A 23800-nucleotide genomic window follows, 5' to 3' on the forward strand; every position below is an offset into this window, starting at 1 on the left:
AGCAGCCCGCTGACCACCTCTCCCTCCCAGGACAACATCCCTATGGCCCAGCGGCGCCGGTTCACTCGAGTGGAAATGGCTCGAGTGCTGATGGAGAGGAATCAGTACAAGGAGCGGCTGATGGAGCTCCAGGAGGCTGTGAGGTGGACTGAGATGATCAGGTGGGTCCTGGCCCTGCAGGATGAGAGCCATTGGGTGGACCAGAGCCCAGCCTGTCTGTGGGAACTGGGTTTGGCAGGGGGAACATGCTCAGCCATAGACAATCCTTGTGTCCCACTCTGCAGAGCTTCCCGAGAACACCCATCTGTCCAGGAGAAGAAGAAGTCCACCATCTGGCAGTTGTGAGTGGGGGGCAGGTGGGCCCAGGCAGGCTGGGGTGTGGACTGCACACCGGCCTGCCCTCACCCAGCCCCCTTCCCACCCACTAGCTTCAGCCGCCTCTTCAGCTCGTCATCCAGCCCCCCGCCGGCCAAGCGCACCTACCCTTCGGTGAACATCCACTACAAGTCTCCCACCACTGCAGGCTTCAGCCAGCGCCGCGGCCACTCAGCGTGTCAGATCTCGGCCGGCAGCCGCCCGCTAGAGTTCTTCTCTGATGAGTGAGCACTGACCACCCCTCACCGTCCAGGACCTTCCTTCTTCCGGAGTGCCCTTCTGTGGAGCACGTGGGGTATTCCAGGGTGCTGAAGCCAAGCCATGGGGTCCCTGCAGACAGGCCTTAGGCCCAGTGCCCGTCCTGTGCCTGGGTGTAGCGGGCCAAGTTGAATCTGCAGACCACGTGCACGCACCTGAGACCCCGTGGTCTTCCTGCAGCGACTGCACGTCATCTGCACGCCGCGAGCAGAAGCGCGAGCAGTACCGCCAGGTGCGTGAGCATGTGCGCAACGACGACGGGCGCCTGCAGGCGTGTGGCTGGAGCCTGCCCGCCAAGTACAAGCAGGTGAGGGTGGGGCGGGGCGGGGGCGGGGTCTGCACTCCCGGTGTGAGCAGTGAGGCAGCGAGTTTGGCCAAGTAATCAAGTAGAAAGGGAGTCGCCGGAGCTTGCGCACGCGTGGTCGCTGCTGACGCCCAGAGCCCATGCTCCCCGTTGTTGCAGCTGAGCCCCAACGGGGGCCAGGAGGACACGCGCATGAAGAATGTGCCGGTGCCTGTGTACTGTCGCCCGCTGGTGGAGAAGGACCCCACCATGAAGGTGAGCCCTGCTGCCCACTGCGCTGTGTGCAGGACACTGGGCTCTGCAGGAAGTGGACCTCATCCCTGGTCTTCCAGCTGTGGTGCGCCGCGGGCGTCAACGTGAGCGGGTGGAGGCCAAGCGAGGAGGACCCGGGGAACGGGATCAAGCCGGTGCCTGGCCGAGACCCCCTGACTTGTGACCGTGAGGTGGACGGTGAGGGCTCCAACGGCCTTGCATCTCCAGAGAAGAAGAAGGTGGGCGTGCCATAGGCCTGCGGCCTGCTCCAGCGCTGCCCCCCGGGGCAGCCGGGCCGCATGCAGCGGTTGGCTTGGGGCCAGAAGCTGAAGTTGACATCGCAGTTTGCCCTATGTTGTGCCGCCGGCCCTGGCTGCCTTGCCAGCAGGGGCACAGCTGCATCCTTGGTCCCCGCAGGCAAAGGAGCTGCATGAGATGGACGCCACCTCCAGCAGAGTCTGGATCCTCACCAGCACGCTGAGCACCAGCAAGGTGGTGATCATCGATGCCAGCCAGCCAGGCACCGTGGTGGACCAGTTCAGCGTCTGCAACGCCCATGTGCTGTGCATCTCCAGCATCCCCGGTGAGCCCGTCAGGGCGGGGTGCAGAGGGAGTGCTGGGCCTGGAGCCGAGGCTTTCTCTGACCGCAGTCTCTGGAGAGGCAGGGCCAGCCTGTCAGACGCAGCAGGAGGGCTCCTGGGCAGGAGCTGACAGCCTGCTCACCCCTCCCCACCCCTCCCTCCCCAGCGGCCAGTGACAGCGACTATCCACCTGGCGAGATCTTCCTGGATTGTGACGTGAACCCTGAGGAGCCTGGTGCCGATGGGGTGCTGGCCGGGATCACACTGGTGGGCTGTGCCACCCGCTGCAATGTGCCCCGCAGCAACTGCTCCTCCCGAGGGGACACGCCAGTGCTGGACAAGGGGCAGGGTGAGTCCCAGAGCGCAGGGCACTCCCCCAGGCACTGCGCACACATGCTTACTCCTCCCTTCCACAGGGGAGGTGGCTGCCGTGGGCAATGGCAAGGTCCAGCCTGCCCCATCCACAGAGGAGGCCACAGAGGCCACGGAGGTACCAGAGCCAGGACCCAGCGAGCCTGAAGCAGCCACAGCACGGCCCGGGCCCCTCACAGAGCATGTCTTCACCGACCCAGCACCCACACCGCCCCCCAGTACTCAGCCTGGCAGGTGCACTATGGCGTCAGGGAGTGGGGCTGTGCTTCCCGGGTGGGTCACGCATTGGGGTGGGCTGGGCTACATTCCACTGGATGGACAGGAAAGGGGACGGAGTCGCCGGGTCACCCTGAAGCTGGGCCCTTCTTACAGCGAGAAGGGGCCCGAAGCCGAGGCCAATGGAGCCGAGCCAGAGCCCAGCGCAGACCCTGTTGGGGCCAGCAGCAGTGCGGCGCCCACCATGTGGCTGGGAGCCCAAAACGGCTGGTAGGGTCACTCTGGGTCTTCTGGGAGGGGGGCCATCACCCAGGCTAGGCCTGCTCTGCCCTGACCGGCGCCCCTCTGTGTCCAGGCTCTATGTGCACTCGGCGGTGGCCAATTGGAAGAAGTGTCTGCACTCCATCAAGCTGAAGGACTCCGTGCTGAGCCTGGTGTAGGCGGGGCTGCGCGGGCGTGGGAAGGAGGTACGGAGGCCCGTCAGCATCCCCTCCTGCCCCCTCAACATCTAAGCCTGGCCTCTGCTCCCTCTCCAGCCACGTGAAAGGCCGAGTGCTGGTGGCCCTGGCTGATGGGACCCTGGCCGTCTTCCACCGAGGCGAAGGTGAGGCCTGGCACGGCAGGCTGGTCCCCTCCCTATTCCCCGCATCCCTCTCAGCCAGGCTGAGCAGTGTGTCCCACCCCCAGATGGCCAGTGGGACCTGAGCAACTACCACCTGATGGACCTGGGTCACCCACACCACTCCATCCGCTGCATGGCTGTGGTGGACGACCGCGTGTGGTGCGGCTACCGCAACAAGGTGCACGTCATCCAGCCCAAAACCATGCAGATCGAGGCGAGTGCCCGTGGAGGGGTGGGCCAAGGGCCGGGAGGGGCAGGGCCAGCATGGGGTGGTATGGGGGGCACCAGTTGAGCAGTCAAGCATCAGAGCCAGGAGGGATCCGCCAATGTGGAGAGGGCAGGGCACGGAGGGGTGGGGCCAGGCAGGACATGGCCTGCTGGGTTGGGGCTGGACCTTGGAGGGGTCTCTGCCGGTGCTGGTCTGCCCCACCAGGCCTGGTGCTGGTGGGGGGCCTCTGAGAACGCCCCATGCTGTGACTTGGTAGTTAGTTTCACGGTGGAGAAAATGACCCTGGGACTCAGAAGTGGCCCTGAGTCTGAGCGTGCATGTCACGGGTCTGTGCCTGCTGAGCCAGTGGGCTGCTCCCCTGAAGCCCAGGGGTTCAGTGCCAGGGCCCCACCCCACTGAGGCTGCGCTGCCCCATAGAAGTCGTTCGATGCCCACCCGCGGAGGGAGAGCCAGGTGCGGCAGCTGGCGTGGATTGGCGATGGAGTGTGGGTCTCCATCCGCCTGGACTCCACCCTGCGGCTGTACCATGCCCACACCCACCAGCACCTGCAGGATGTGGACATCGAGCCCTATGTCAGCAAGATGCTGGGTGAGGGCAGGGCAGACTTCCCTGGGCGGCGTACAGGGCTGACACCACTGACCCAAGGGTGGAGAGGGGCCAGGTCAGCCTGGTGCAGCCCTCACCCACACCCCTGCCCCCACAGGCACGGGCAAGCTGGGCTTCTCCTTCGTGCGCATCACGGCCCTGCTGATTGCCGGCAACCGCCTCTGGGTGGGCACAGGCAACGGAGTGGTCATCTCCATCCCACTGACGGAGAGTGAGTGTCTGAGACCCTGGGAGGGCAGGGGAGGCTGTGCAGGGGATGCACAGGGACACCAGCACTGGCCTTGTCCTCTGGCCCAGCCCCTCCTCTCTTTCCCCACCTCCCAGCTGTAGTTCTGCACCGAGGCCAGCTCCTGGGGCTCCGAGGTGAGTCCTGAGTCATGGTGTTGAGCAGTGGGAGGGCAGTGGCCAAGGAGGTTCTCCCCAGCCTGCTCCTCCCAGCCCGCAGTCAGCCCCTCTGGGCTCCTCTGTCTGCAGCCAACAAGACATCTCCCACATCTGGAGAGGGTGCCCGCCCTGGGGGTGTCATCCACGTATACGGTGATGACAGCAGCGACAAGTCAGCTAGCAGCTTCATCCCATACTGCTCGATGGCCCAGGCCCAGCTTTGTTTCCATGGTCACCGGGACGCTGTCAAGTTCTTTGTCTCAGTGCCAGGTGGGGCAGCTGGACCAGCCTTATGGGCACGTGGGTGGAGTGCCTGCCATGCTGAGCCTCATCCCCACCCTGGGCCACCCTGCTGGGCATGTGGTATCAAGTGCCTGGCCATGCTGAGCCCCTGTCCCCCCAGGGAATGTGTTGGCCACCCTCAACGGCAGCGTGCTTGACAGCCCGTCTGAGAGCCCAGGGGCCCCGGCCACCAGCACGGACACCGCTGAGAGCCAGAAGTTGAGGAATGTGCTAGTGCTGAGTGGAGGGGAGGGCTATATCGACTTCCGCATTGGTGAGTGGGCAGGTGAAGATGGTGATGAGGTGGAGTCAGGGGCCCAGGCAGGGCTTCCCCCTCCCCCACTCATAGGCCTTCCGTGCAGGTGATGGTGAGGATGACGAGACCGAGGACGGCAGTGGGGACGGGAGCCAGGTGAAGCCCATACTGTCGAAAGCTGAGCGTAGCCACATCATCGTGTGGCAGGTCTCCTACAGCCCCGAGTGAGCTGCCACCTCCTGCCCTCTGCCTGCTACGCAGGCCCAGCCCCAGCCTCTCAACTGCAGCTTTCACCGCACCTCCGGGCCCTGGGCAGGCCAGCCTATGAGGAGCGGCTGCACGGGTTCCCTTCCAGCAGCTCCTGGCCAGCGCCAGCCCACCCTCCTCAAGCCCCAGGGCCCCTCAGGGCTGGGGTTCCTCCGTGGGCCTGGCTGTGGGCAGTTCCTGCAGGGTCCTACTCCCCTCCCAGGTATTCCCCAGAGCCCATTTGCCTTTGGCCCTGGGGGAGGGGGGCCCTGTCCAGTGTCCTGCTGCAGGGGGTGTGCCTGCAGCCAGCAGCTAGCCTTCCCCAGGGCCCCCCTCCCTCGGGCCTCCAGGTAGAGCAGGCCCCTCCCCTGCTTGAGCACGTCCCCCAGCCCCCCTCCCAGCAGCAAGCCCCTAGGTTCCCAGGCCTCAGGAAGAAGGGCTCCCTCTGCAGCACTCAGGCCAGTCTCAGGCTGGGGGTCTGCCTGGCGGGGGGAGCTGAGCCGAGCTTGACATGTGACTAAGTGCCTAGGGTTGGCCGGGCAGCCTGCCCTCCTTGAGGGCAGCAGATGGGCTGCAGGGCAGGTGCCCAGGGCTCAGGTTGAGGCCACCCAGCGGGGCGCTAGGTGTATGTGTGGGTGGGTGTGGAGGTAGGCATGGCCCCAGCCCACCTCCCCCGTGGACAGGCCTTGCTTGCTGCCCCCCGACCCAGACCTCACTCTCCCCTTCCTTACACAAGGCATCATCAGTGCGCCCATTCCCCGCCCAGCTGGCCACCAAGGCAGCGGGGCCACTGCAGGCTCCTCCCTCCACTGTGACGTATGTACTATCCCTTGTTGCCCCTGAAGGGTTGTGAAGCAACGGGGTGAGCTGGTGGTGCACCTGGTGAAGGCGCACGTCAATTGCCCTTAGGCTTTGGCCTGCAAGCGACCCCAAGTCCTGTCCTGTTCCGTGTGTAATAAACGTCTCCAAGCTGTCCCGTCTTGGTCCATGCCAGGTCAGCGTCCAGAGCTGCCTTCCTTTATTGTCACAGGAAAATGGGGGGCCACGCCTGGGTGGGAAGCAGTAGGAAGTTGTGGTCAGTAGTTTGGGGAGCCCCCACCTCAGGTGGCCTGAATGTCCCTGGGTTCTGCTGAAGGGGTTAGCAGACAGGGTGGAACACATTTGTCTATAGCACATCGACATGTCCACCGAGGTCATGCTGGCCGATTTGTGCAGCAGCGGGTCAGAGGGGCCCCAAGGGCAGGCCAGCGTCGCCCCAGAAGCCACTACTCGTACAGCCAGTGCGCCGCGCTGTCCTCCCAGCACAGCAGCTCTTTCGTGTCGAACCAAAGCGCTATCTCACGGCGAGCGCTCTCCACAGAGTCGCTGCCGTGAACCACGTTCCTGCAGGGAAGGCGGGGTGTGAGCGCACCTCCTGCAGGGGGAATCAGGAGTGGGGCAGTCGCATCCCTAATGCCTTACTTGCCGATCTCCACGCAGAAATCCCCTCGGATGGTCCCAGGCATCGCGTCGGCTGGGTCGGTGGCCCCAATTAGCGCCCGAGAGGCTCGGACCACGTCCAGCCCTTGCCACACCTGCAGAGGGCTAGAGTCAGCGTGGGAGGGGCCGTGTCGGGGTGCCCCGCCGGCCCTGCACTCACCATGGCCACCACTGGGCCCGAGCCCATGTAGTGCACCAGGCGCCCATAGAAAGGCCGGGTGCGCAGGTCCGTGTAGTGTTCTCGCAGCAAGTCCTCAGAGGCCTGCGGGAACGATCAGTCAGTTGCTGTCCCGACCTCGCCCTGAGGGCGACCCTGGCGGCCCGGCCTCACCTGCACCAGCTTCAGCGCCACTAGCTTGAAGCCCTTCCGCTCGAAGCGCCGCACGATCTCGCCCACCAGTCGTCGCTGCACGCCGTCAGGCTTCACGGCCACGAAGGTGCGCTCGTGCACGCCGGTGCAGCCTGCGGACCCGCATCCCCGCCCTGGGTCTGGTGCAGCCCGCCTGGCCGGGCCCGCACCCAGCACCCAGGGCCCGCAGACCCCCCGTCCGGCCCCACCTGCCCTGGACGAGGTCTCTAGGCACTCCAGGCCTCCTCGGCTTACCCGCTGGGAAGAGGTTGGCGAAGATGGTCAGCACCAGGCAGATCATGATGGCGGCGGCGGCGGCAGGGAGGACTGCCGCGGGCTCGCGGGAGGTGGTGCCTGGGGCGGGGCCTGGACTTAAAGGGGCCGCCACTGTTCCACGGATGCGGTACTGTCACTTCCGGCCCCGGGTCTCCAGTCTCTGGGCCGGCTGAGCTCTCCCTGCAGCGCGAACCGCCTCCTCTTACAGGTTGGGTCTCCGCGGCCCCGCGCCTCTCCACCCAGGGCGGTTATTCCTCGGTAGAGTCGGCTCTCCCTTCCCCGCCGCCCTGCAAACCACTTGTCTGGCACCCTTAAACCCGAGACTCAGAAAGCACAGCACGTGGTAGTTCAGTGGCCTTTATTCGCTTCCAAGCCTAGCTCCGTGGAACACACGAGGGAAGGAAGCCCCTCCGGCACTCTGATGCTGGCCACCAGTCCACTAGCGTCCAGGGGCATCCAGACACAGGAGACTTGAGGGAGGGAACCAGTCCGCCCCGCCCTCCCCCACCCCCCAACACCAAGTGGCACAGACAGTCAGACTCTATGATGTGGTTATCGCATCCCAACTCTCAGGGGACTGAGCGGCCGGCCGGTCCTGACACATTAGACGGGCGTGCCCTTGGCCTTGCCTTTGCTCTCCTGTTTGGCGGGGTAGTCCCAGGGCCTGACGGGCACCCTCTCCAGATTAAGCGTGGGCTCCTCCGAACTGGCGTCCCCCCGCTTCTGCCGCTCGGCCAGGATCATGGCTCTGAGGAGGGGAGGATAGGGCACGCAGCGCGGGGGCTCCTTGTTGGGGGGCGTAAACGCAGTGAAGGCTGCCTCTTCATGCTTGGGCACCAGCCGCCAGTCGTGGTACATGACCTGTTCCATCTCCCGGGGCTCGCTTTCCGTCTGGCCTGGGGAAAGAGAGCCAGCGGCTCACTACACCCTTTCTAACCCAAAGCCTGCGACCCGCGCCGTTCAAGTGCCCCGCACCCACAGCCCTTACCTTTGAAGGTCAGGACGCCCCAGGCTCTGCCATGGTCCAAGTTCTGAAAAGCAGGGAGAGAGCGAGTCAGCTTAGCCAGCCGGTCACCCACTCTCCTCCAAAGGTTAAGTAGACGCCTCTCCCATGTCGCGATGAGAGTGGGGTGGGGTGGAGGGATGCACGCACCTGCGCCGTATAGTCGGGTTGGACGCGCGTCAGACGCCAGTAGCACGGTTCATCGTGCTGCCACAGCCACGACTTGCGCGTGACCAGGCGGCCGAGGCCGAAGGACGGCAGGCGGCCGAGGAGCTGCAGCAGGCGGCTCTCGCGGCGCACGTCCGCACTGGCCCGCAGAGGTAGCCGGCGGCCCGTCAGCGGCCGCGTCAGCGTCTCGTAGTCCAGGGCATAGCGCTGCGAGTCACGCGGCCGCTCCCGCTGCTCCCGCAGGGCCCGAACGCGCTTGGCCATCTCGGCGATCAGCCGCGGGCGGACCTTCTTGCGCGCCATGCTGGGTTCCCACTGTGGTCCGTGCCCTGAGCGCTCCGGCCGGGTGCCGCGGCCGCCCGGCGCCGGAAGGCCCGCCCCCGCCGGAAGCGGCCGGTGTCCTCTGCAAAGGCGTCCGGGCGAGGCCGGAAGTGGAGGCGCGGCGGGGAGCGCCATGGCTAAGGCCAGAGCCGGTGGGAGCTCGGGGCCTCGGGGCGGGGGCCGCGGTCGGGGCCAGCGGCGGACCCCGACGTGGGAGATCTCGGACTCAGACACGGAAGGTCCTATGCGCTCGGTGGCTGCCGTTAAGGCCCCGGAGCCGAAGGAGGAGCGCAGAGCGACAGCCGAGGCGCTGCGTCCCGAGCGAGCCCTGCGGCGTCTGGTGGTACGCGTGGACCCAGGTGCGCGTGGGCAGCCCCGCTCCTGGAGCTCGGCTTTGCGGGGCTCCCCTTAACCTCATCCCTCAGGGGCCCCCAGTGGTACGCTGATTACAGCGCTCGGCTGCCAGGGCCTGAGTTGGAGCTCACCAGCCACCACTAAGGGAATAAGATGCTGCTGTCAGCTTCCAGGTCTCCGGGCAGTTCTACTCTGTCCAGCTGGTCACCGTGAGGGCAAGCGACTAGACAGTAGTAGCTTCGGCTCTTTGACCCTGCCTCCTTCAGGTCGCCCTGGTCCAATGCTGGTGGGAAGAGCCGGGCGGCCAGTGGTTGTTACCAAGGCAACCCCTGGCTGGATTCCCAACTGTCCCGCGGCTCTGCTGCAGCCCAGCCAGCTCGCCTGGGAGTCGGGTGACAGGAGTGCTTCCCTCCCTCCCGCGCTGTCCCAGCTGTCCTAGAAGACACGGGCTCAGACGTCCTCCTGGAAGCGCTGGAAGCCCTGGGCTGTGACCACCGCATCGAACCCCAGCCACACGCCCGGAGCCTCAGCTGGAGCCGCCTGAAGCCAGACCCTTGTCCTGGAGGCGTGAGTGTCTGTGCATGCCTGCAGGTGCCATCCAAGGACCCTGGAAAGTAGCTGTACCTGTGCCGGGTGGTGTGAGTGGCTCGGCTTGTGCATTTCCTGCTGGCCAGGGAGGCCTGGGTGGGCGTTGTTTTATGACCCGGGATGTTCCTACAGGTGCCCCTTGAGGTGTGGGCTTCGCACGAGCAGGAACTGCTACTGTTGGTGCACCCGGAGGACTTTCTTCAGGGCGTCGCCCAGCTGACCCAGGTGCTCCTCTGGCACAGTAAATTAAACACAGCGTAGCCATTAACCACAAGGCACGCAGATTCAAAAGGCAGCTGTCTGCTCCTGTAGGGATTTGTAATCTCATTAGTCTGGGACGCATTCTCCGTCCTACAGGGTTGCTGCCAGTTGGGACTCGTGGGCAGTGGCCTTGGTTTGGAGAACAGGTCAGTTAGTGCAAGCTCTGGGGAGGAGAGTGGAGGTGCCAGGCAAGACCAGGGATGCCTGTGGGGCAGGATGGACCAATCACCCACTTGGCTTTGGCCTGAGGAGAGTGCTCATTGGACCACATCGGGCACCTGGCAAAAGCTGCTGGGTAGGCTAGGCTGTGACAGCCTTCTAAGGTGCCTGCATCTGGTCTTGCAGCTGTCAGAGCCAACCTGCACAATACCCTGGATGTGTCCCCAGAGCTCCGCTCACCCCCACCTGGCTGTTGTAGGGCTGGAGGCCCACCTGTGGTACAATACCTGACCCCTCCCTCCTCTAGGGCTGGCTGGGAGGACACCCTGGGAGGGTGGCCCAGGAGGGTGGAAGCTGAAGCTTATCCCTTTGTCCAGGTCTTATGCTCGCAGTGTCCAGGGGGAGCAGTGGTCACCAGAGAGACCAGCAGGGCCCCGTGCTGAATGGACTGTTGGCTGGCCTCAGGTGGAGGAGGTGAGGGCGGGCTGGAGATCCAGGGTGGCACCCACACTTAGTCTGCAGTGACCCCTGGATCCCCCCTCCCCTCTGAGGGGCTGTTGCCTGTCATTGCCCACAGGCTCTGGTGCTCCTGCAGCTCTGGGCAGGCCTGGACGTGCTATTGGCAGCCACCTGGCAGGAGCTAAGTGAACATGTGTGCGCCCTCACCAGGGCTCTTGCCCAGCGCCCCTACAAGTAAGTGTCTCCCAGATGGAGCCCCGCAGGGCTGCGAGGCAGGATGGCCAGCTGTGGGATCAGCCCCTGGAAGGCTACCCGCGCTGTCCCCACAGGCAACTCCGGGAGGCCCAAGCCTTTTCCTTCTGCACGGCCGGGCGCTGGGCTGCTGGTGAACGGGTCGCTAGAGATGGCCAGGGGCTGCGGGGGACCTGGTGTCGGCAGATTCAGCAGTTCAACAGAGTTAGCCCCACAGTGGCCAATGCTGTCGCCACTGCTTTCCCCTCCCCCCGCCTCCTGCAGCAGGTGAGGCACCCCAACCCTGACACCCAGATGGAGATCCTTGCCCCTGCCCCACTCACCTGCATCCCCACCCTAGGCATATGCGGCCTGCAGCTCAGACCAGGAACGGCTGGCCCTACTGGCGGACCTCCCTGTGGAGCAGGGCCAGGATGGGCGGCCCCGAAGGCTGGGGCCCGACCTCTCCAGACGCCTCTGCCTCTTCCTGACCACGTCCAACCCTGACCTCCTGCTGGACCTGGGCTCCTAAGCGCCCTTGCCTGGGCAGTGCACAGCACTTGGAGTAAGGATCATTGGGGACCAGGGGAGCTCGGCCAGCTGAAGGCTCTGGCTTTGGCCTTGCCTAACCTGGCTCCAGGGAACCAGGTTTGGGCTGCAAGGAGGTGTGTGGGGAGGCTGCTGGGGTTGTGGTACTGGGGCGATGCTTCCAGTAGGTGCCACAGTGCAGAGAGAGGAGGGGCCTCAGACAACCTGACCGCACAGGACTGCCACCACCGCCATCCCTGAGCCCGAGAAGGCCCCCCCTGGCCCTGCCGAGAGGCACAGCTGTGGGGCCCTCAAATAGAAACCACCTGTTTATTGCAGCGTTAAGTCTCTGAGGAGGAGGGGCAGCAGCCAGCCACATGCAAAGCAGCAGAAGGGCCAGACCCCGGCCCCAGTGTCCAGGCAGCAGGGAGGCCTGCGGGCCCCAGGCCCTCTCCTGCACGCAAACGGGCAGCCGACCCCGGGCCAGTGGAGTGGACTCACCAAGCCCATGACCCAGCAGAGGAGGATTGGACGACCCCCCCATTCCTGCCCCTTCCCCCTCCTGCCACGTGGCTGGGCTGAAGGAGGGGCTGTCGCAGGTCCTGGCTGAGAGCAGTCTCACTGAGCAGCACTCAGGTCCGGTGACAGCGCTTCCGCCGGCAGGGCCTGGCTTCGGGCGGGGGTGGCCTGTGGCGGCTGCAGCTCATGCTCAGCACCCAGCCCAGCTGGTGGCGCAGCACCTGCTTGAGGCCAGGCGGCAGGGGCAGGCCCTCCAATGTGTCCCCCGAGCTGGGCCGCAGCTGGCGCAGGCGGTAGCAGCACAGGAACTGCAGGGAGGTGGCACTGGCGCAGGAACGGATGAGCTTCATGCTGCTCTTGGCGGCCGTGGAGCACACCATCGGGTAGAACTTCCTGTTCTGCAGCCTGGTGGCCGCCACACCTGTGGGGAGGCTCAGCTCAGCCCAGCCTGGTGTCGCCCGCCGGCCCCCATCCCCCCCCATCCCCCACCTCACCAATGCACTTGCGGTTCTTGAAGAAGGTGAGCCGCCCATGCCAGGCGTCCAGGTGCACACCGATGATGGAGCCCTGGCCAAAGCGAGATGAGAAACTCCTCTTGTCCCCTCGGTGATGCAAGAGCCCTGGGGTGGGCAAGGCGTCAGCACCGAGTCCTGCAACTGCTCCCAAAGCCCACCACTTCCCCCAGCCTGTGTCCCCACGCACCCGTGTACGAGAGGCCCCAGCTGTCCTCGTCTCTGCCCAGCAGGCTGCAGAAGCTGTGCTGGTGCTTGTCCAGCTCCACGTCTGACGTCCCGATGCCCACCATCTGAAAAAGGCCAGCAGGGGGTGCGTGGGGCCGGGCCTGGAGAAGACCCCCATGCTTTCCCCCACCGGCCAGCCACTCACCATGTCCGTGCCGTACACGGGAGAGGTCATCTTGATCTCCCAGAAGTGCTGGCCCTCGCCCAGCTCCTTGGTGCCCCGGATGGCTGCTGTCCCACAGCTGTACTCCGCGTGGAAGCTGACCTTGCGGCTGTCGCAGCTCAGGAGGGTGGCGGAGGACCTGTTCAGGTCATCCCAGACCCAGTCAAAGTCTGCAGGGCGAGGGCACGGTGAGGTTGGGCATCCCTGCACCCCCCACCCCCAGCCCCCTGCGCGCCCACCCGGCGCTCACGCTCGTCCTCCTCCCCGCAGCGACAGTCCTTGGCACGGTGGGTGCTGTGCAGGCTGCCACAGAAGGCAGCCTCACTCTGGCCGTCGCAGTCGCAGTAGGACTCCCCAGTCACAGGCACGGCGCTGGGGATGGGCAGCGGCAGGGAAGCGAACTCGGGGTCTGAGTCCGAGTCACTGTGCTGGAAAGGAAGACGGGCCAGGGCCATCAATCCATTGGTCCCTTAGCCCTGGGGCCCCGCCGGCCTGCCCGAAGTGTCCTCGTTCTGTCTCCCTACTCTGCCACCACAAAAGCTCCACTGTGGGCCTGGGAGGATGGGGGCAGGGGTGTTGGGATGCGGTTTTGCGTGTAGACTGCCCACTACACAGGCCTCAAGTTTGCAGCTGCCCAGACGAGCCACTTGACACTGTGCCAGCCCACGGTAGCCCAGATTCCACCCTGCTCCTGCTACCCCTGAGGGCAGACACCCCCCACGGAGTCCGCCAACCTTCACAAGCTTTCTTTTGCCGTGGCCCAGCCCTAGGACACCGTTCCCAGCTCCATGTCCTCGTGTTTCTGAAGCCCCACTGTTTGTCACCTGACCCCCCACAGCCACACAGCAACTAAGTAGACGAGGACAGAGATAGAGCGGTCTCCAGCCCCTCACGGACAGATGTAAACAAACGGACCCGGAGCCACAGGGAGACCGGTGGGAGGAAAGAAGAATTCATAGAAGGTGTCACAGCCGGCCTGACCTGTTTCTAGAATAGTTTCAGAACAGGGCCCATCTGGACAGAGCAAGCAGCCCTGGGGCCACAGTCCCCACTGTGGCCTCTGCCCGGCACATGTAAACGTCAGCCTCCAAAGACCCGCCCACAGGCGGGCAGCAAAACACACCTGTGTGTCGGTGTCACATCCTGCATCCCACAGAGCTGAGTGTCACCTACGACAACGGTGGGGGCAGGGCAGGAATGTAGGGTGGCCAGGCCCCAGGCCACTGATCCAAGCCTGCTCTCTCAGCCCAGGTCACCTAGACACCCGGGTGACAGGCGTCTGGCGCCTGTCAGCAAGAAACCAACTGAGAGCCCCCAAGTCCCAGTGGGCCCGCCCCTCCACCAGCCTGCCTTGGCTGGGGGCAGACAACCTGAGCCAGGACACAAACATCTCCCAGGCCACCTCCGTGAGCTGTCCTGATCACCCAGAACCAAAGCTCTCAGCATGCACGGAATTCAGTACCTCCATCTGAACAGGCCAAGGAGACACCTGGGCAGGCAGTTCACAAGGAGTGCGAGTGGGATGATAACAAGAAAAACCACCCACTCGGGCACCCTCCACCTCCCAACCCGAGATGCCCACTCCCCACAAGAACCTACTTGCCCATCAGAGTCATAGCCCCAGTTAGCAGTGCCAGCCAGAGCCACAGCCCGGGCATCAGCGTCTCGACGGGCTGCGCTCAGGACAAAATGCCATGCCCGGCTGCTCCGGGGCCGCCTGGCCATGGTGGAGAGGACCTGGAAGGAAACAGCAGACAGCCTAGGTGACTGGGAAGACCCCTGGGTGCCACTCTGGCCCCTGCCAGCTCCTAGCTGTCCTCCCCGAGATGCCACAGCCAGGGCTCCGGGACCCTGACAGAGGGGTCCACACCTCAGTCCAGTAGCTGAGTGCATCAATGAAGTCCAGGCAGACGGTGTGCACAGCTCTCCACAGCACCTCCAGGCCCATCTCCTGCCGAACTCCAACTCCCCTACCCTAGGTCACCCATCACCTGGCGGGCATCTCCAGCCTCCACTGGCACCGCCTCCAATGTCCACTCGGGCAAATGGAATCTCCAACCACCCACTTCCTCATACCAGACACCAGGGAGTCATCCCTGCCCCAACTCACCCGTCACCTCTCCAAGTTCCTGTCCTTCCCCTCCACCTCTGCCTCAAACAACCTTATCATTCCTGCAGGCCCGGCCATTGCTTTGGGGATAAAAGCAGAACTGTACACAATCGCCTGTGCTCTCCGTTTCTTGGGGCCACAGTCCTGCCCTTGCTTCGGTCGGGGTCAGCAGCTGCCCTGCCCTGTCCTTCCCTCTCCCGGCTGCACTCACAACCGGTGGGTCCTACTCAACCTCTGTGGTCACTTCGACCCACGCGTGGTGCTCTGCCCGCGATGCTCGCCCGCCTGACCCAGAGGTGCGCGTGGTTGAAAGAATGTGCCGCCGGCCCGGGATGGTCAGCCAGACCCCGCCCTGGACCAAGCTTCCAAGGGGAGGTCCGCGTGGCCCAGGCTAAATGAATGACCCGCGGCGGGGGAGGGCCGCTGACAAAGCCGGGATGGCGTTTCTCGGGTCCCCGGGCTCATCCCGAGCTCAGCTTTGGGGTGCTGTTTCCGGAAGCTGCCCCTCCAGGCGCGGTAAGGTGGCATCTGGAGGCAACCCGGCGCTGAACCACAGGCTCCGGGGAGCGCGGCCCACCGGCCGCCGAGGACAAAGCGCGGCCCACTCGGGGCGCCGGGAAACAAAGGCCGGACTCGTGTGCGCGGTCAGCGCGCCGCCCGCCGTGGCCCGGCCGCGTCGCGGCGCTCACCTGGAGCTGCTCCGCCGCCGCCGCGCTCCCCGCCGGCCGTGACCTACTTTCCGCTCAGGCGAGACGTCAACAATCCCCGCCCCGCGCCGCATTGGCCCGGCCGCCGGGGGCGGGTGTTCCTGGGGCTCCGGCCGGAGGGCGGTGCTCGTGGGCCCTGCCTCCCGTCGACAGGTTGCCGCGCCCGTCAGTCCGAACACGCCTTCTCTATTGGTCATGCCTGACTTCGGCGGTGAGGCGGCGCGCGCGCCCATTGGACAAGTCGCGGGCGGGAGGCCGTCTCAAATTGGGGCGTTGTCCAGGAAGTAGGTTCCACTCCTGACGTCAACCAGCGCCGGAAGCCGGGGCCCGGCTCGGGCGGACTGATTGGCCAGGGGCTGTGTCGGTGAGCCTATGGGGGGAGCCAGGAGGCGGGCTCGCGCTGCTGACTGGCCCGGGGGCTCATCCCTCTGGCTGCGGGGCGGGCCGTTCGCAGGAGGCTGTAGACGGAAGCCGCGAAGTACGGCAGACGCGATGGAGCCCGCGGCGTGTGAGTGTCCGGGGCGCAGGGACCGGAGCGGGAGCCCAGGCCCGGCCTTGCCGTTCCCCCCGCGGCACGGGATGGGAGGTGTAGGTGCCTGGGGCAGTAGCAGGACGCTCCCAGCCAGGGGGTGCGCGTTGGACCCGTGACCACTGATGTGCACACGAGGGAAGCTGGAGAAATGAGGGGGCCCCCGATGGTCCGAATAAGCGAGACGTTTGGGGTGTCTTTTTTACTTAATCCGGGGGCGGGGGCTGCATATAATGCGAAAACAGAGGCCGGCCTGAGTTTGGGTGCACAGTTTACGAAACGGCCGGCCCCCGGTTCCCGAAGCAAGGCCGGTGCCTGTATGCCCGGGACCCTACCCCCACCTCCACCCCTACCCGCAATAGAGAGCGCACATTTTACACCAGCCCCCCGAAGTGCTCGGAGCCGACCTGGGCGCGACATGCCCGAGGGGCCCTGTTCTTCCCCCGGCCAGTGCGGAGGCCCCGCCGGCGCAGGCGCTGCGCGTGGGTCGCCGGCTGAAGTTCCTTTAAGAGTTAAGGGGAGTGGCCGCTGGAGTTCAGGGTCTCTGAGAAGCGCGCCGCCCCTTGCAGCACCTGACCCCGCGCAGGTGCCCTCTGTTGCCGTCCCTGCTTTTTCCCAGGCGCCATCAGGCCCCTGTTAGCACAGGTGGCCGCTGAAGGAGCTAGAGCCCATCCGATCGTCCCCCTCCCTCACCTCTGCACCTTGGCCTCCCATACCTGTCTCAGGTCGCATAGTTTTAAGTCACTCGTTGGGGCAGGTGTCGCCCGCATAATATGCTTGTCATCCCATCCTCCGTAAAGTTTTTGGGGGGTTTTGCCAGGAGGGCCAGGTCACGCCTTGCTAGTATTTCTGGGGGAATGTTACACCGTCGAGTTCTGGGCAGCGACCCTTGGGAGGGAGACCTGCTGGCAGGAGGGAGTGGTCAGAGTGAGGAGGCCCAGGAGCGTTTGTTTTCAGTGGCAGGAAGGAGAGAACGTTGTCAGGGGCTTTGTAGGGCATAGCCTAGGGCCTCCGTGCTGCTGTAGCCACACCCTTACTGGAAGTCTCAGGGGTGGCCTGGGAGTTGCCACACAGAAGACAACAGTGTCAGCCGAGCAAACTGCACAGTGGGGGTGTGCTGCCAGGTACAGGCCTGTGCCTACCCTGGGTCTGAGATGCCAGTCTTCCTCTCCCCCTATGGGAGCCCCGAAATCAGCCTGGGGCCTCGCAGCACTGACCCACAAGGAGGATGGTCCTCAGACCCAGACCCACTCCTATGCGGGCCCCTTTCTGGGAAGATGACATTCTGATCTCCATCTGCTAGAGTGTGGGCACGGGCTCCACATATATGCCAGCGCTCTGCGGTGGTCCCCGGTCCCAGACAACTCCCCGTCTGCCCTGGACTTGCAGCCCCCGGCCCATAAGTGGGAGAGGTGCCTGCTGGGTCCCTGTGCCCACAGCTCCTGTCCCGCCAGCTCCCGGGAACCTGTCCGGTGTGCGGCACATCCTGCTTGTGCTCTCGGGGAAGGGGGGCGTCGGGAAGAGCACCCTCTGCGCCCAGCTGGCGCTGGCCCTGCGCCATGAGGGCAAGAAGGTGAGTGCTGTGTCCCGGCGGCAGCGGTACCCCGCCCAGCCCCCATGGAGGGACTTACTGACCTGAGCTGCCTGCAGGTGGGAGTCCTGGACGTGGACCTGTGTGGGCCCAGTGTGCCGCGCATGCTCGGGGCGCAGGGCAGCGCCGTGCACCAATGCGACAGTGGCTGGGTGCCCGTGTACATGGACCAGGAGCAGAGCGTGGCCCTCATGTCTGTGGGCTTCCTGCTGGAGAAGCCGGACGAGGCCCTGGTGTGGAGGGGCCCTAAGAAAAATGGTAACCGGATGGAGACCGCGCGCACGCGCGCGGTGGCGTGAGGAGGAGGTGGGCTGGCCTCGAGGCAAGGAGCAGGCCCTTCCCCCGGTGCATCGCAGCCTCAGATCTGGCAGGGTGCAGCCGTCAGCTGGGGTGGGAGGCGGGCAGTGTGCTTGAGACCCTCTGTAGTCCGGCTGGAGGCTGCACTGGCCAAGCCCCCTGAAACTCTGTGGTCTGGCGCCCTCCAGCGCTGATCCAGCAGTTTGTGTCTGACGTGGCGTGGGGGGAGCTGGACTTCCTGGTAGTGGACACGCCCCCAGGCACCTCGGATGAGCACCTGTCGGTTGTGGAGGCCCTGCGCTCCCACCAGCCCCTGGGCGCCCTCCTGGTGACCACACCTCAGGTGAGGCCTGGCCTCTGTGGAGCCGGCCTGCGGGGGTGGGGGGGGGGTGTCTCCCTCCCTAGGGGCCCTGTGTGCTGAGCCCCTGCTGTCCTGCCCCAGGCGGTAGCAGTCGGAGATGTCCGGCGAGAGCTGACCTTCTGCCGGAAGACGGGGCTGCGGGTGGTCGGTGTGGTGGAGAACATGAGTGGATTCGCCTGCCCACACTGCTCAGTGAGACCCCTGCTGGTGGGGAGGAGGGTGGGGGGCAGTGGGGGGGTCTGCGCTCACACCTGCTCTTGTGGCCTAGGAGTGTACCAATGTCTTTTCTACGGGAGGTGGCGAAGAGCTGGCCAGGCACGCCGGGGTGCCCTTCCTCGGTGAGAGCGGAGACACTCTGGGGATAGATGGAGAGGGCCTTCCTATGCCCAGCCTGTGGGGCCCACGGTAGGGACAGTGGGGCACCCTGCTCACCCTCCCCCTGCTTCCTGGTCTTGGTCTCCACAGGCTCCGTGCCCCTGGACCCCCAGCTGGCCAGGAGCCTGGAGGAGGGCGGGGACTTCATGCGAGACTTTCCTGGGAGCCCCGCCTACCCTGCGCTGGCCGCCATAGCCCGGAAGATTCTGGATGCGGCACAGGCCCCAGGTCCTGGTTGAGGTGCTTACCCCTCCAGGGCTTCCCACCCAGTTAATAGCTGCATCCTGCCAGAGCTGAGCCCGCCCAGCAGGGAACTGCCCAACACCTTCCTCCCTGATCTGTGCTGGAGCTGTAGGCGACCCTCAAAGGCCGGGGGCTCCTACCGAGACCTTCCTATGGGCCTGTGTTGGGGGTCACTGTTAGTCCTGGGAGCACGTTTGTGTAGTGTGTATGGTGCCACATTAAACGAGCACTGGTCTCCTCGTACGATGGCTGATCTCTGCCTGCCTGTCTCCCTGCCTCAGCAGGGATCTGGGTCCTGCAGGCCCCAAGTGAGAATGTGCTTAAGTTTCGGGGACCGGGGCGAAGAATGGCCTTGGGGTGATGTGGTAGTGTTGGGTAAGAGTGAGGGAGAGCCAGGACCAGGCTGGAATGGGCAGTGGGAGGCAGGGCCAGGCTGGGGTGGGCAGTGGGAGGCGGGGCCAGGCTGGGGTGGGCAGTGGGAGGCGGGGCCAGGCTGGGGGTGCAGAGCAGAGGGAGTTGCAGAAGTGGCATCCAGTTGTAACTCAGGTTTCCCAAGGCCAAGGGTCCTCCCAGGAGATTGCCCGGGGAGGGTTGGAAAGGGGCGAGGAGGAGCAGGGACTGTGGTGAAGGCAGGACCCCAGCAGTGCCCTGGCAGCTTGGCCTGAGTCTGGCCTTGCGGATTTCACGCCGGCTGTGTCTGTCAGATTACTTTAATTGCTGGCAGCTTCAGTGGGCATGTGGTCACGCTACGTAAACATCAGGTCTGGCCCTGGGGACAGGCAGGCCAGTGTCCATGCGGCCCCAGAGGACAGTGGCACCCTGCCGGGGCTCCCCGGCCCCAAGGGTCCGCCCGTGGTCAGCAGTGAGCAAAGTGGGCTTCGCCGAGGTCACGCATGTCGAGGCCGGCCACCGTGGGTGGCCCCACACAGGTGATGTTGTTGTAGGTGAACACGGGCACCTGCCGGTCGTCGCCCTCGGGAGCCGCCTGCACGGCGCGGGGCACAGCGCGGGGGTTCCTCCGGGCGAAGGCCCACAGCGCCCGCAGTGCACAGCCACAGTCCCAGGGGTTGTCCTGCAGCCACAGGCGCTCCAGGCCAGGGGGTTGCGGCACGAGGGCGCGCAGCGAGTTGTTGTGCAGGCTGAGGTGGCGCAGCCGGCTCAGCGGTGCCAGGAGGCCCTCGGCCAGGCTCTCCAGGCGGTTGTGTGCCAGGTCCAGCCAGAAGACGTGCTGCAGCGGGAGCAGCATGTCGGGGGCCAGCGCTGCCAGGCGGTTATGGGCCAGCAGCAGGTACTCTAGCCTGGCCAGGCCCTGGAAGAGCTGGCGGGGCAGCTGCGCCAGGCGGTTAGCGGTGAGGTCCAGCTCCAGCAGCTCGGGCAGCCCCTGCAGGCTTCGCTCGTCCATGGCCGTGATGGCGTTGTCTCGCAGGAAGAGGCGGCGCAGGCCCGGCAGCCCCGAGAAGGTGTGGGCTTGCACGCGGCCCAGGCAGCTGCCCTCCAGGTGCAGACTGTGCAGGCGGCCAAGGCCACGGAAGACCTGCTCGGGCAGGCCCCGCAGGCAGTTGCCTGAGAGATTCATGACGGCCACATTGGCCAGGCCCAGGAAGACCCCGGGCCGCAGCTCCTGCAGCTGGTTGTGGTCAAGCGTCAGCACCTCCAGCTGGCCCAGGCCCTCGAAGGTGCGCTCGGCCAGCTGCCGGATCCGGTTGTGGCCCAGCCGCAGCTCCTCCAGGAAGTGCAAGTCCTTGAAGGTGCGAGGCCGCAGGCCAGTCAGCACGTTGTGGGCGAGCCGCAGCACGCGCAGGCCCAGCAAGCCCGGAAAGGTGTCCGCAAAGAGGCTGGCTACGCGGTTGTGCGACAGGTCCAGCCAGCGCAGGGCCCGCAGGCCTAGGAAGGCACCGGGTGCCACGCTGGCTACCAGGTTGTGGTGCAGGTACAGCTTTTGCAGCCTGGGCAGCTTGCCCAGGACGCCAGCCTTGAGGCTGCGCAGCGCGTTGCGGCTGGCGTCCAGCTCCTGCAGCTCCTCCAGGCCGCTGAAGAGCGGCGGCTGTAGGTAGCTCAGCCGATTGCCGGCCAGCACCAGCTCCCGCAGGCCACCCAGGCCCTGGAAGGCAGTGTCGGGCAGCACGGCCAGGCTGTTCCAGCCCAGGTTGAGGGTCCAGAGGTGCGGCAGGCCCGAGAAGAGGCCGCCGTCCAGGCGGCTGAGCTGGTTGTGGTGCAGGCTGAGCGAGGCCAGGCCCGGCGTGTGTGCGAAGGTGCCAGCCGCCAGGCTGCGCAGCTGGTTCTGCTCCAGGTGCAGGTGGTAGAGTGCACCCAGGCCCAGGAGCGCCCCCGGCTCCAGGCTACCCACCTGGCTGCCCTGTAGGTTGAGGAAGTCCAGACCGGAGAGGTTCTGGAAGGCGGCCGCTGGGATGTGGCCCAGGTGGTTGCAGTCCAGCCACAAGGCACGGGTCTCCTCGGGGACGCCAGCCGGCGGCTGCGTGAGGTTGCGGGCACTGCAGAAGACACTGAGCTCATCCGAGTAGTCCTCGTAGCTGCAGGTGCACACGGCCGGGCAATTGGGGCTCTCGGCGTCTCCCGGTAGCGGGTTGGGCTCTGTGCCCTCTGGGTGCACGCGACAGATGGACGCCCAGCTCACCAGCAGCAGCACCAGGGCCTGGCCTCCTGTGGCAAAGGAAGGCAGAGCCGAACTGGGACTCCGGAGCCCTGGGACCCGGCCTTGCCCCACTCCCTGCCCAGCTGTCCCCCAGGCTGGGGTGGACTGAGAGGGCCTCAGCACACTGGGCAGCCTGGACTCTGGCAGCGATGCCAGCCATGGGGCTGTGTGTGTCCCACCAATGGAGGCAGGTACACAGATCTGTGGCCATTGCCAGGAGACTCAAGAGCAGGCCAGGGTGCCATTACTACCTCTCACCTCCGTAGCCAGGTAGATGAAGGATGAAGCCCGAAATGGGGACTTGTTCTGCATGTGGAGGCTCTGGTCATCCAGCAGTGGCCCTGCCTGTCTCTGTCCCCTGTCCCCCGTTCCCCGCTGCTGCTCGGCTTCAGAGCAGCAGAACGGGGCCCTGGGGGCCAGAGCTGAGTCCAGCCTTACCTGGCTCCCGGATCCTCAGGGTGGGAGGGGAAGGTGAAGCTTGGGCCAGCCATCAAGCTGTCCCACCTCAGGGGGGCCCAGGTGCCAGGCTAGAACCATACAAGAGGGGCCAGGCCTTTCTTCCACAGCACCTCTGGGTGGGTTTTGGTTAGGGGCCCAGCAAGTTCATTATGAGGACCTAAACGCAGCCGCCCCCCTAAAGGGCCCCGCAGGACTGCCCGGCCGGCAGCCTCACCTTTGCTCAGGGCCATGGCCGAGTTCCACGGAGGCTGGCGGCGGGCGGGCAGGTAGCTGTGCGTCTGCTGGGGCCGGCGGTGCCTGCTCTCTGGACAGGCTGGCCAGCACCCTGACAGACAGCCGTCCGGCCCCTTAACCCCATCGTGCCGGGCAGCCAGCTGGAGCTGCTGGAGAAGGCCTGCCCAAGCCGCCACGGCCGCCAGCCACAGGGGGACAGGGCAGGCTCTCAGGGCATGTGACCAGTCCCTGCCCTCTGCTCCTGCGTGACTGGGACCAGGGAAAGGTGGGGTGGGGCCTTCAGAGCACCTTGGGGGCAGGGAATTGGTGATGGGTTTGGGATCTGGGAGAGAAGGCCCAGGCTGGACAGGCCCCACCTGAAGTCAGGGTCTTGGGGGTGGGGGGGCGGGCAGGGGGAACGACTTGTGCCCCAGCCTCACACACGTTATATTGGAGGTCTCATGGGTGTCGGCCCATACCACCAGACACCACTCCCCCTTGCCCCAATTTCCTAACGGCTGAGTGATGTCCCCCATCCCCACCATCACCCAAGCAGTCGCTTAGAGCCCAGCCCTGGCCTTCCGGTGACCCCTAGGTCACGCTGTCTGGCCTGGAGATGCCCACGCCTCTTCTAAGAACACAACCCTGTTTGCTCCGGCCTCAGAGCCAGGGACTGGGCCCAGCCACCCCTGCTCACTGCTGCCACCTGCTCGCCTGGGACATGCCAGGGCCAACATTGGCCCAGGGCCACCCACGTGGACACTACCTCCCTCACTCCAGTCGTGTTGCCAGGGGGTCCTTCCTGCCCACCTTGCTGTGTCAGCTGTGGTGAAAGGGCTGGAAACGGTGTCGGGCCCAGGGCAAAGGAAGGAGGTACTGGACAGGTGCAAGGAGCCAGGACCAGGGGCTGCTCAAAGCCTTCACGGCCCACCTGATGCCCGGGCAGGAGAGGCAGGGCCTAAGCAGGACCCTTTCCTGGCAACCATTCTGAGCCTGCCCCCACTCCCCTAAGGCCCCCATTGGTGGGGAGCTGACTGCCCCCTAGCTCGCCTCTCAGGGCCTCTTCTGAGAAATTATAGATCGGCGGGGAAAGTCCGGTCCCAGGAAGTGCCGACTCAGCAGAGGCCTGGCCAGCACAGGCCTGCGGGCTGGGCAGGGGTGTGGCTGGCAGGGCCCAGTTGAGACTGCTGCCTCATGGACTCACAGCTAAGGCAGGAAGGGCACAGGCCATAGCAACAGCCCTGTTCCTCGCCACTGTCTGGGGCTGCTTCCAGGACTGCTGGGGGGCGTGGCTGCCCATCCCCTCTGCTGCCCTCGGTCCAAACCCCTCTTGGAGCACTGGCTGGACCGCAGCTTCCTTTGCTTTCATGGGTGGACTCACCGATTTGGGCAAAAGCTCACCAAGAACACCTACTTTCTGTCCTGCAGCCATGTGTGCCACAGCCTGCAGTGCCCATGCCAGTCCCTCCGTCTGCCTGCAGGGCCCCTACAGGACCGAATGCTCCTGGCTGTAGTGCCAAGTGGGTTTCCAGACTGACTAAGGTGACTGACCACCTGTGGGAATCTTGTGGTCAGAAGGGGCAGACCTCTCACGTATGGGGGACTCTGATCCACCCAGGAGTGGACAGGTAGTCTGCCTGCTGCTGCCCCCAGCCCCAGGGCATAACATACAGGTGCCTC

At 65.4% G+C, this 23800-nt stretch overlaps 7 protein-coding genes across 29 annotated transcripts in view; 3 read left to right on the forward strand and 4 right to left on the reverse strand.

The window, feature by feature from the left end:
- Window positions 1-5957, forward strand: part of MAPK8IP3 (mitogen-activated protein kinase 8 interacting protein 3) — a 43769-nt gene extending 37812 nt beyond the window's left edge. For 12 of the 13 annotated variants that reach the window (XM_045285346.1, XM_045285355.1, XM_045285366.1 and 9 more), the window contains 19 exons: window positions 31-161; window positions 285-341; window positions 429-599; window positions 814-940; window positions 1097-1192; window positions 1270-1428; window positions 1607-1772; window positions 1937-2119; window positions 2187-2376; window positions 2515-2628; window positions 2714-2794; window positions 2895-2962; window positions 3046-3194; window positions 3627-3798; window positions 3914-4027; window positions 4141-4179; window positions 4291-4470; window positions 4604-4756; window positions 4845-5957. In XM_045285346.1, the coding sequence (XP_045141281.1) occupies window positions 31-161; window positions 285-341; window positions 429-599; window positions 814-940; window positions 1097-1192; window positions 1270-1428; window positions 1607-1772; window positions 1937-2119; window positions 2187-2376; window positions 2515-2628; window positions 2714-2794; window positions 2895-2962; window positions 3046-3194; window positions 3627-3798; window positions 3914-4027; window positions 4141-4179; window positions 4291-4470; window positions 4604-4756; window positions 4845-4966 (2472 nt within the window). In that variant the 3' untranslated portion in view covers window positions 4967-5957. The remainder of the gene's footprint in view (window positions 1-30; window positions 162-284; window positions 342-428; window positions 600-813; window positions 941-1096; window positions 1193-1269; window positions 1429-1606; window positions 1773-1936; window positions 2120-2186; window positions 2377-2514; window positions 2629-2713; window positions 2795-2894; window positions 2963-3045; window positions 3195-3626; window positions 3799-3913; window positions 4028-4140; window positions 4180-4290; window positions 4471-4603; window positions 4757-4844) is intronic. The other variant, XM_045285351.1, reaches the window with a different exon arrangement.
- A 5-nt stretch (window positions 5958-5962) lies between these two features.
- NME3 (NME/NM23 nucleoside diphosphate kinase 3) lies at window positions 5963-7176 on the reverse strand. Of its 2 annotated transcripts, none has more exons than XM_045285400.1 (5): window positions 7068-7176; window positions 6795-6925; window positions 6624-6725; window positions 6450-6558; window positions 5963-6367 (listed from the first exon to the last, which is right to left on the reverse strand). In XM_045285400.1, the coding sequence occupies exons 1-5, from the start codon at window positions 7111-7113 to the stop codon at window positions 6318-6320; spliced, it is 438 nt and encodes a 145-aa protein (XP_045141335.1). In that variant the 5' UTR covers window positions 7114-7176; the 3' UTR covers window positions 5963-6317. The 2 variants fall into 2 exon arrangements, with proteins under 2 accessions (XP_045141335.1, XP_004705852.1); XM_004705795.2 differs by having other exon boundaries at window positions 6446-6558; window positions 7068-7175.
- A 255-nt stretch (window positions 7177-7431) lies between these two features.
- Window positions 7432-8577, reverse strand: MRPS34 (mitochondrial ribosomal protein S34). The gene is made up of 3 exons (XM_004705796.2): window positions 8242-8577; window positions 8077-8119; window positions 7432-7984 (listed from the first exon to the last, which is right to left on the reverse strand). Exons 1-3 carry the CDS (start codon window positions 8560-8562, stop codon window positions 7692-7694), a joined length of 657 nt encoding a protein of 218 aa, XP_004705853.1. The 5' UTR covers window positions 8563-8577; the 3' UTR covers window positions 7432-7691.
- On the forward strand, window positions 8561-14802 carry EME2 (essential meiotic structure-specific endonuclease subunit 2). The gene is made up of 9 exons (XM_045286027.1): window positions 8561-8939; window positions 9365-9501; window positions 9655-9747; window positions 10129-10220; window positions 10320-10416; window positions 10520-10635; window positions 10731-10920; window positions 10994-11197; window positions 13421-14802. The coding sequence occupies exons 1-8, from the start codon at window positions 8561-8563 to the stop codon at window positions 11162-11164; spliced, it is 1275 nt and encodes a 424-aa protein (XP_045141962.1). The 3' UTR covers window positions 11165-11197; window positions 13421-14802.
- On the reverse strand, window positions 11477-15465 carry SPSB3 (splA/ryanodine receptor domain and SOCS box containing 3). 9 transcript variants are annotated; one of them, XM_045285237.1, is made up of 7 exons: window positions 14453-14918; window positions 14182-14319; window positions 12833-13010; window positions 12565-12752; window positions 12382-12484; window positions 12174-12299; window positions 11477-12100 (listed from the first exon to the last, which is right to left on the reverse strand). In XM_045285237.1, the coding sequence occupies exons 1-7, from the start codon at window positions 14528-14530 to the stop codon at window positions 11793-11795; spliced, it is 1119 nt and encodes a 372-aa protein (XP_045141172.1). In that variant the 5' UTR covers window positions 14531-14918; the 3' UTR covers window positions 11477-11792. The 9 variants fall into 9 exon arrangements, with proteins under 9 accessions (XP_045141172.1, XP_045141168.1, XP_004706199.2 ...); XM_045285233.1 differs by having other exon boundaries at window positions 12174-12246; window positions 14182-14918; XM_004706142.2 differs by having other exon boundaries at window positions 14182-14918.
- Window positions 15466-15877: 412 nt separating this feature from the next.
- Window positions 15878-19035, forward strand: NUBP2 (nucleotide binding protein 2). 2 transcript variants are annotated; one of them, XM_045285479.1, is made up of 7 exons: window positions 15878-15907; window positions 17383-17501; window positions 17579-17777; window positions 18005-18159; window positions 18259-18369; window positions 18446-18515; window positions 18643-19035. In XM_045285479.1, exons 1-7 carry the CDS (start codon window positions 15892-15894, stop codon window positions 18789-18791), a joined length of 819 nt encoding a protein of 272 aa, XP_045141414.1. In that variant the 5' UTR covers window positions 15878-15891; the 3' UTR covers window positions 18792-19035. The 2 variants fall into 2 exon arrangements, with proteins under 2 accessions (XP_045141414.1, XP_004706200.2); XM_004706143.2 differs by lacking the exon at window positions 15878-15907 and having other exon boundaries at window positions 16476-17501.
- A 454-nt stretch (window positions 19036-19489) lies between these two features.
- On the reverse strand, window positions 19490-22244 carry IGFALS (insulin like growth factor binding protein acid labile subunit). The gene is made up of 2 exons (XM_004705797.2): window positions 22122-22244; window positions 19490-21456 (listed from the first exon to the last, which is right to left on the reverse strand). Exons 1-2 carry the CDS (start codon window positions 22135-22137, stop codon window positions 19652-19654), a joined length of 1821 nt encoding a protein of 606 aa, XP_004705854.1. The 5' UTR covers window positions 22138-22244; the 3' UTR covers window positions 19490-19651.
- Between the last annotated feature and the right edge of the window lie 1556 nt (window positions 22245-23800).

This window comes from Echinops telfairi, unplaced genomic scaffold (assembly GCF_000313985.2).
Source record: "Echinops telfairi isolate 266 unplaced genomic scaffold, ASM31398v2 ScPeMD7_5;HRSCAF=22, whole genome shotgun sequence".
NCBI lineage: Eukaryota > Metazoa > Chordata > Mammalia > Afrosoricida > Tenrecidae > Echinops > Echinops telfairi.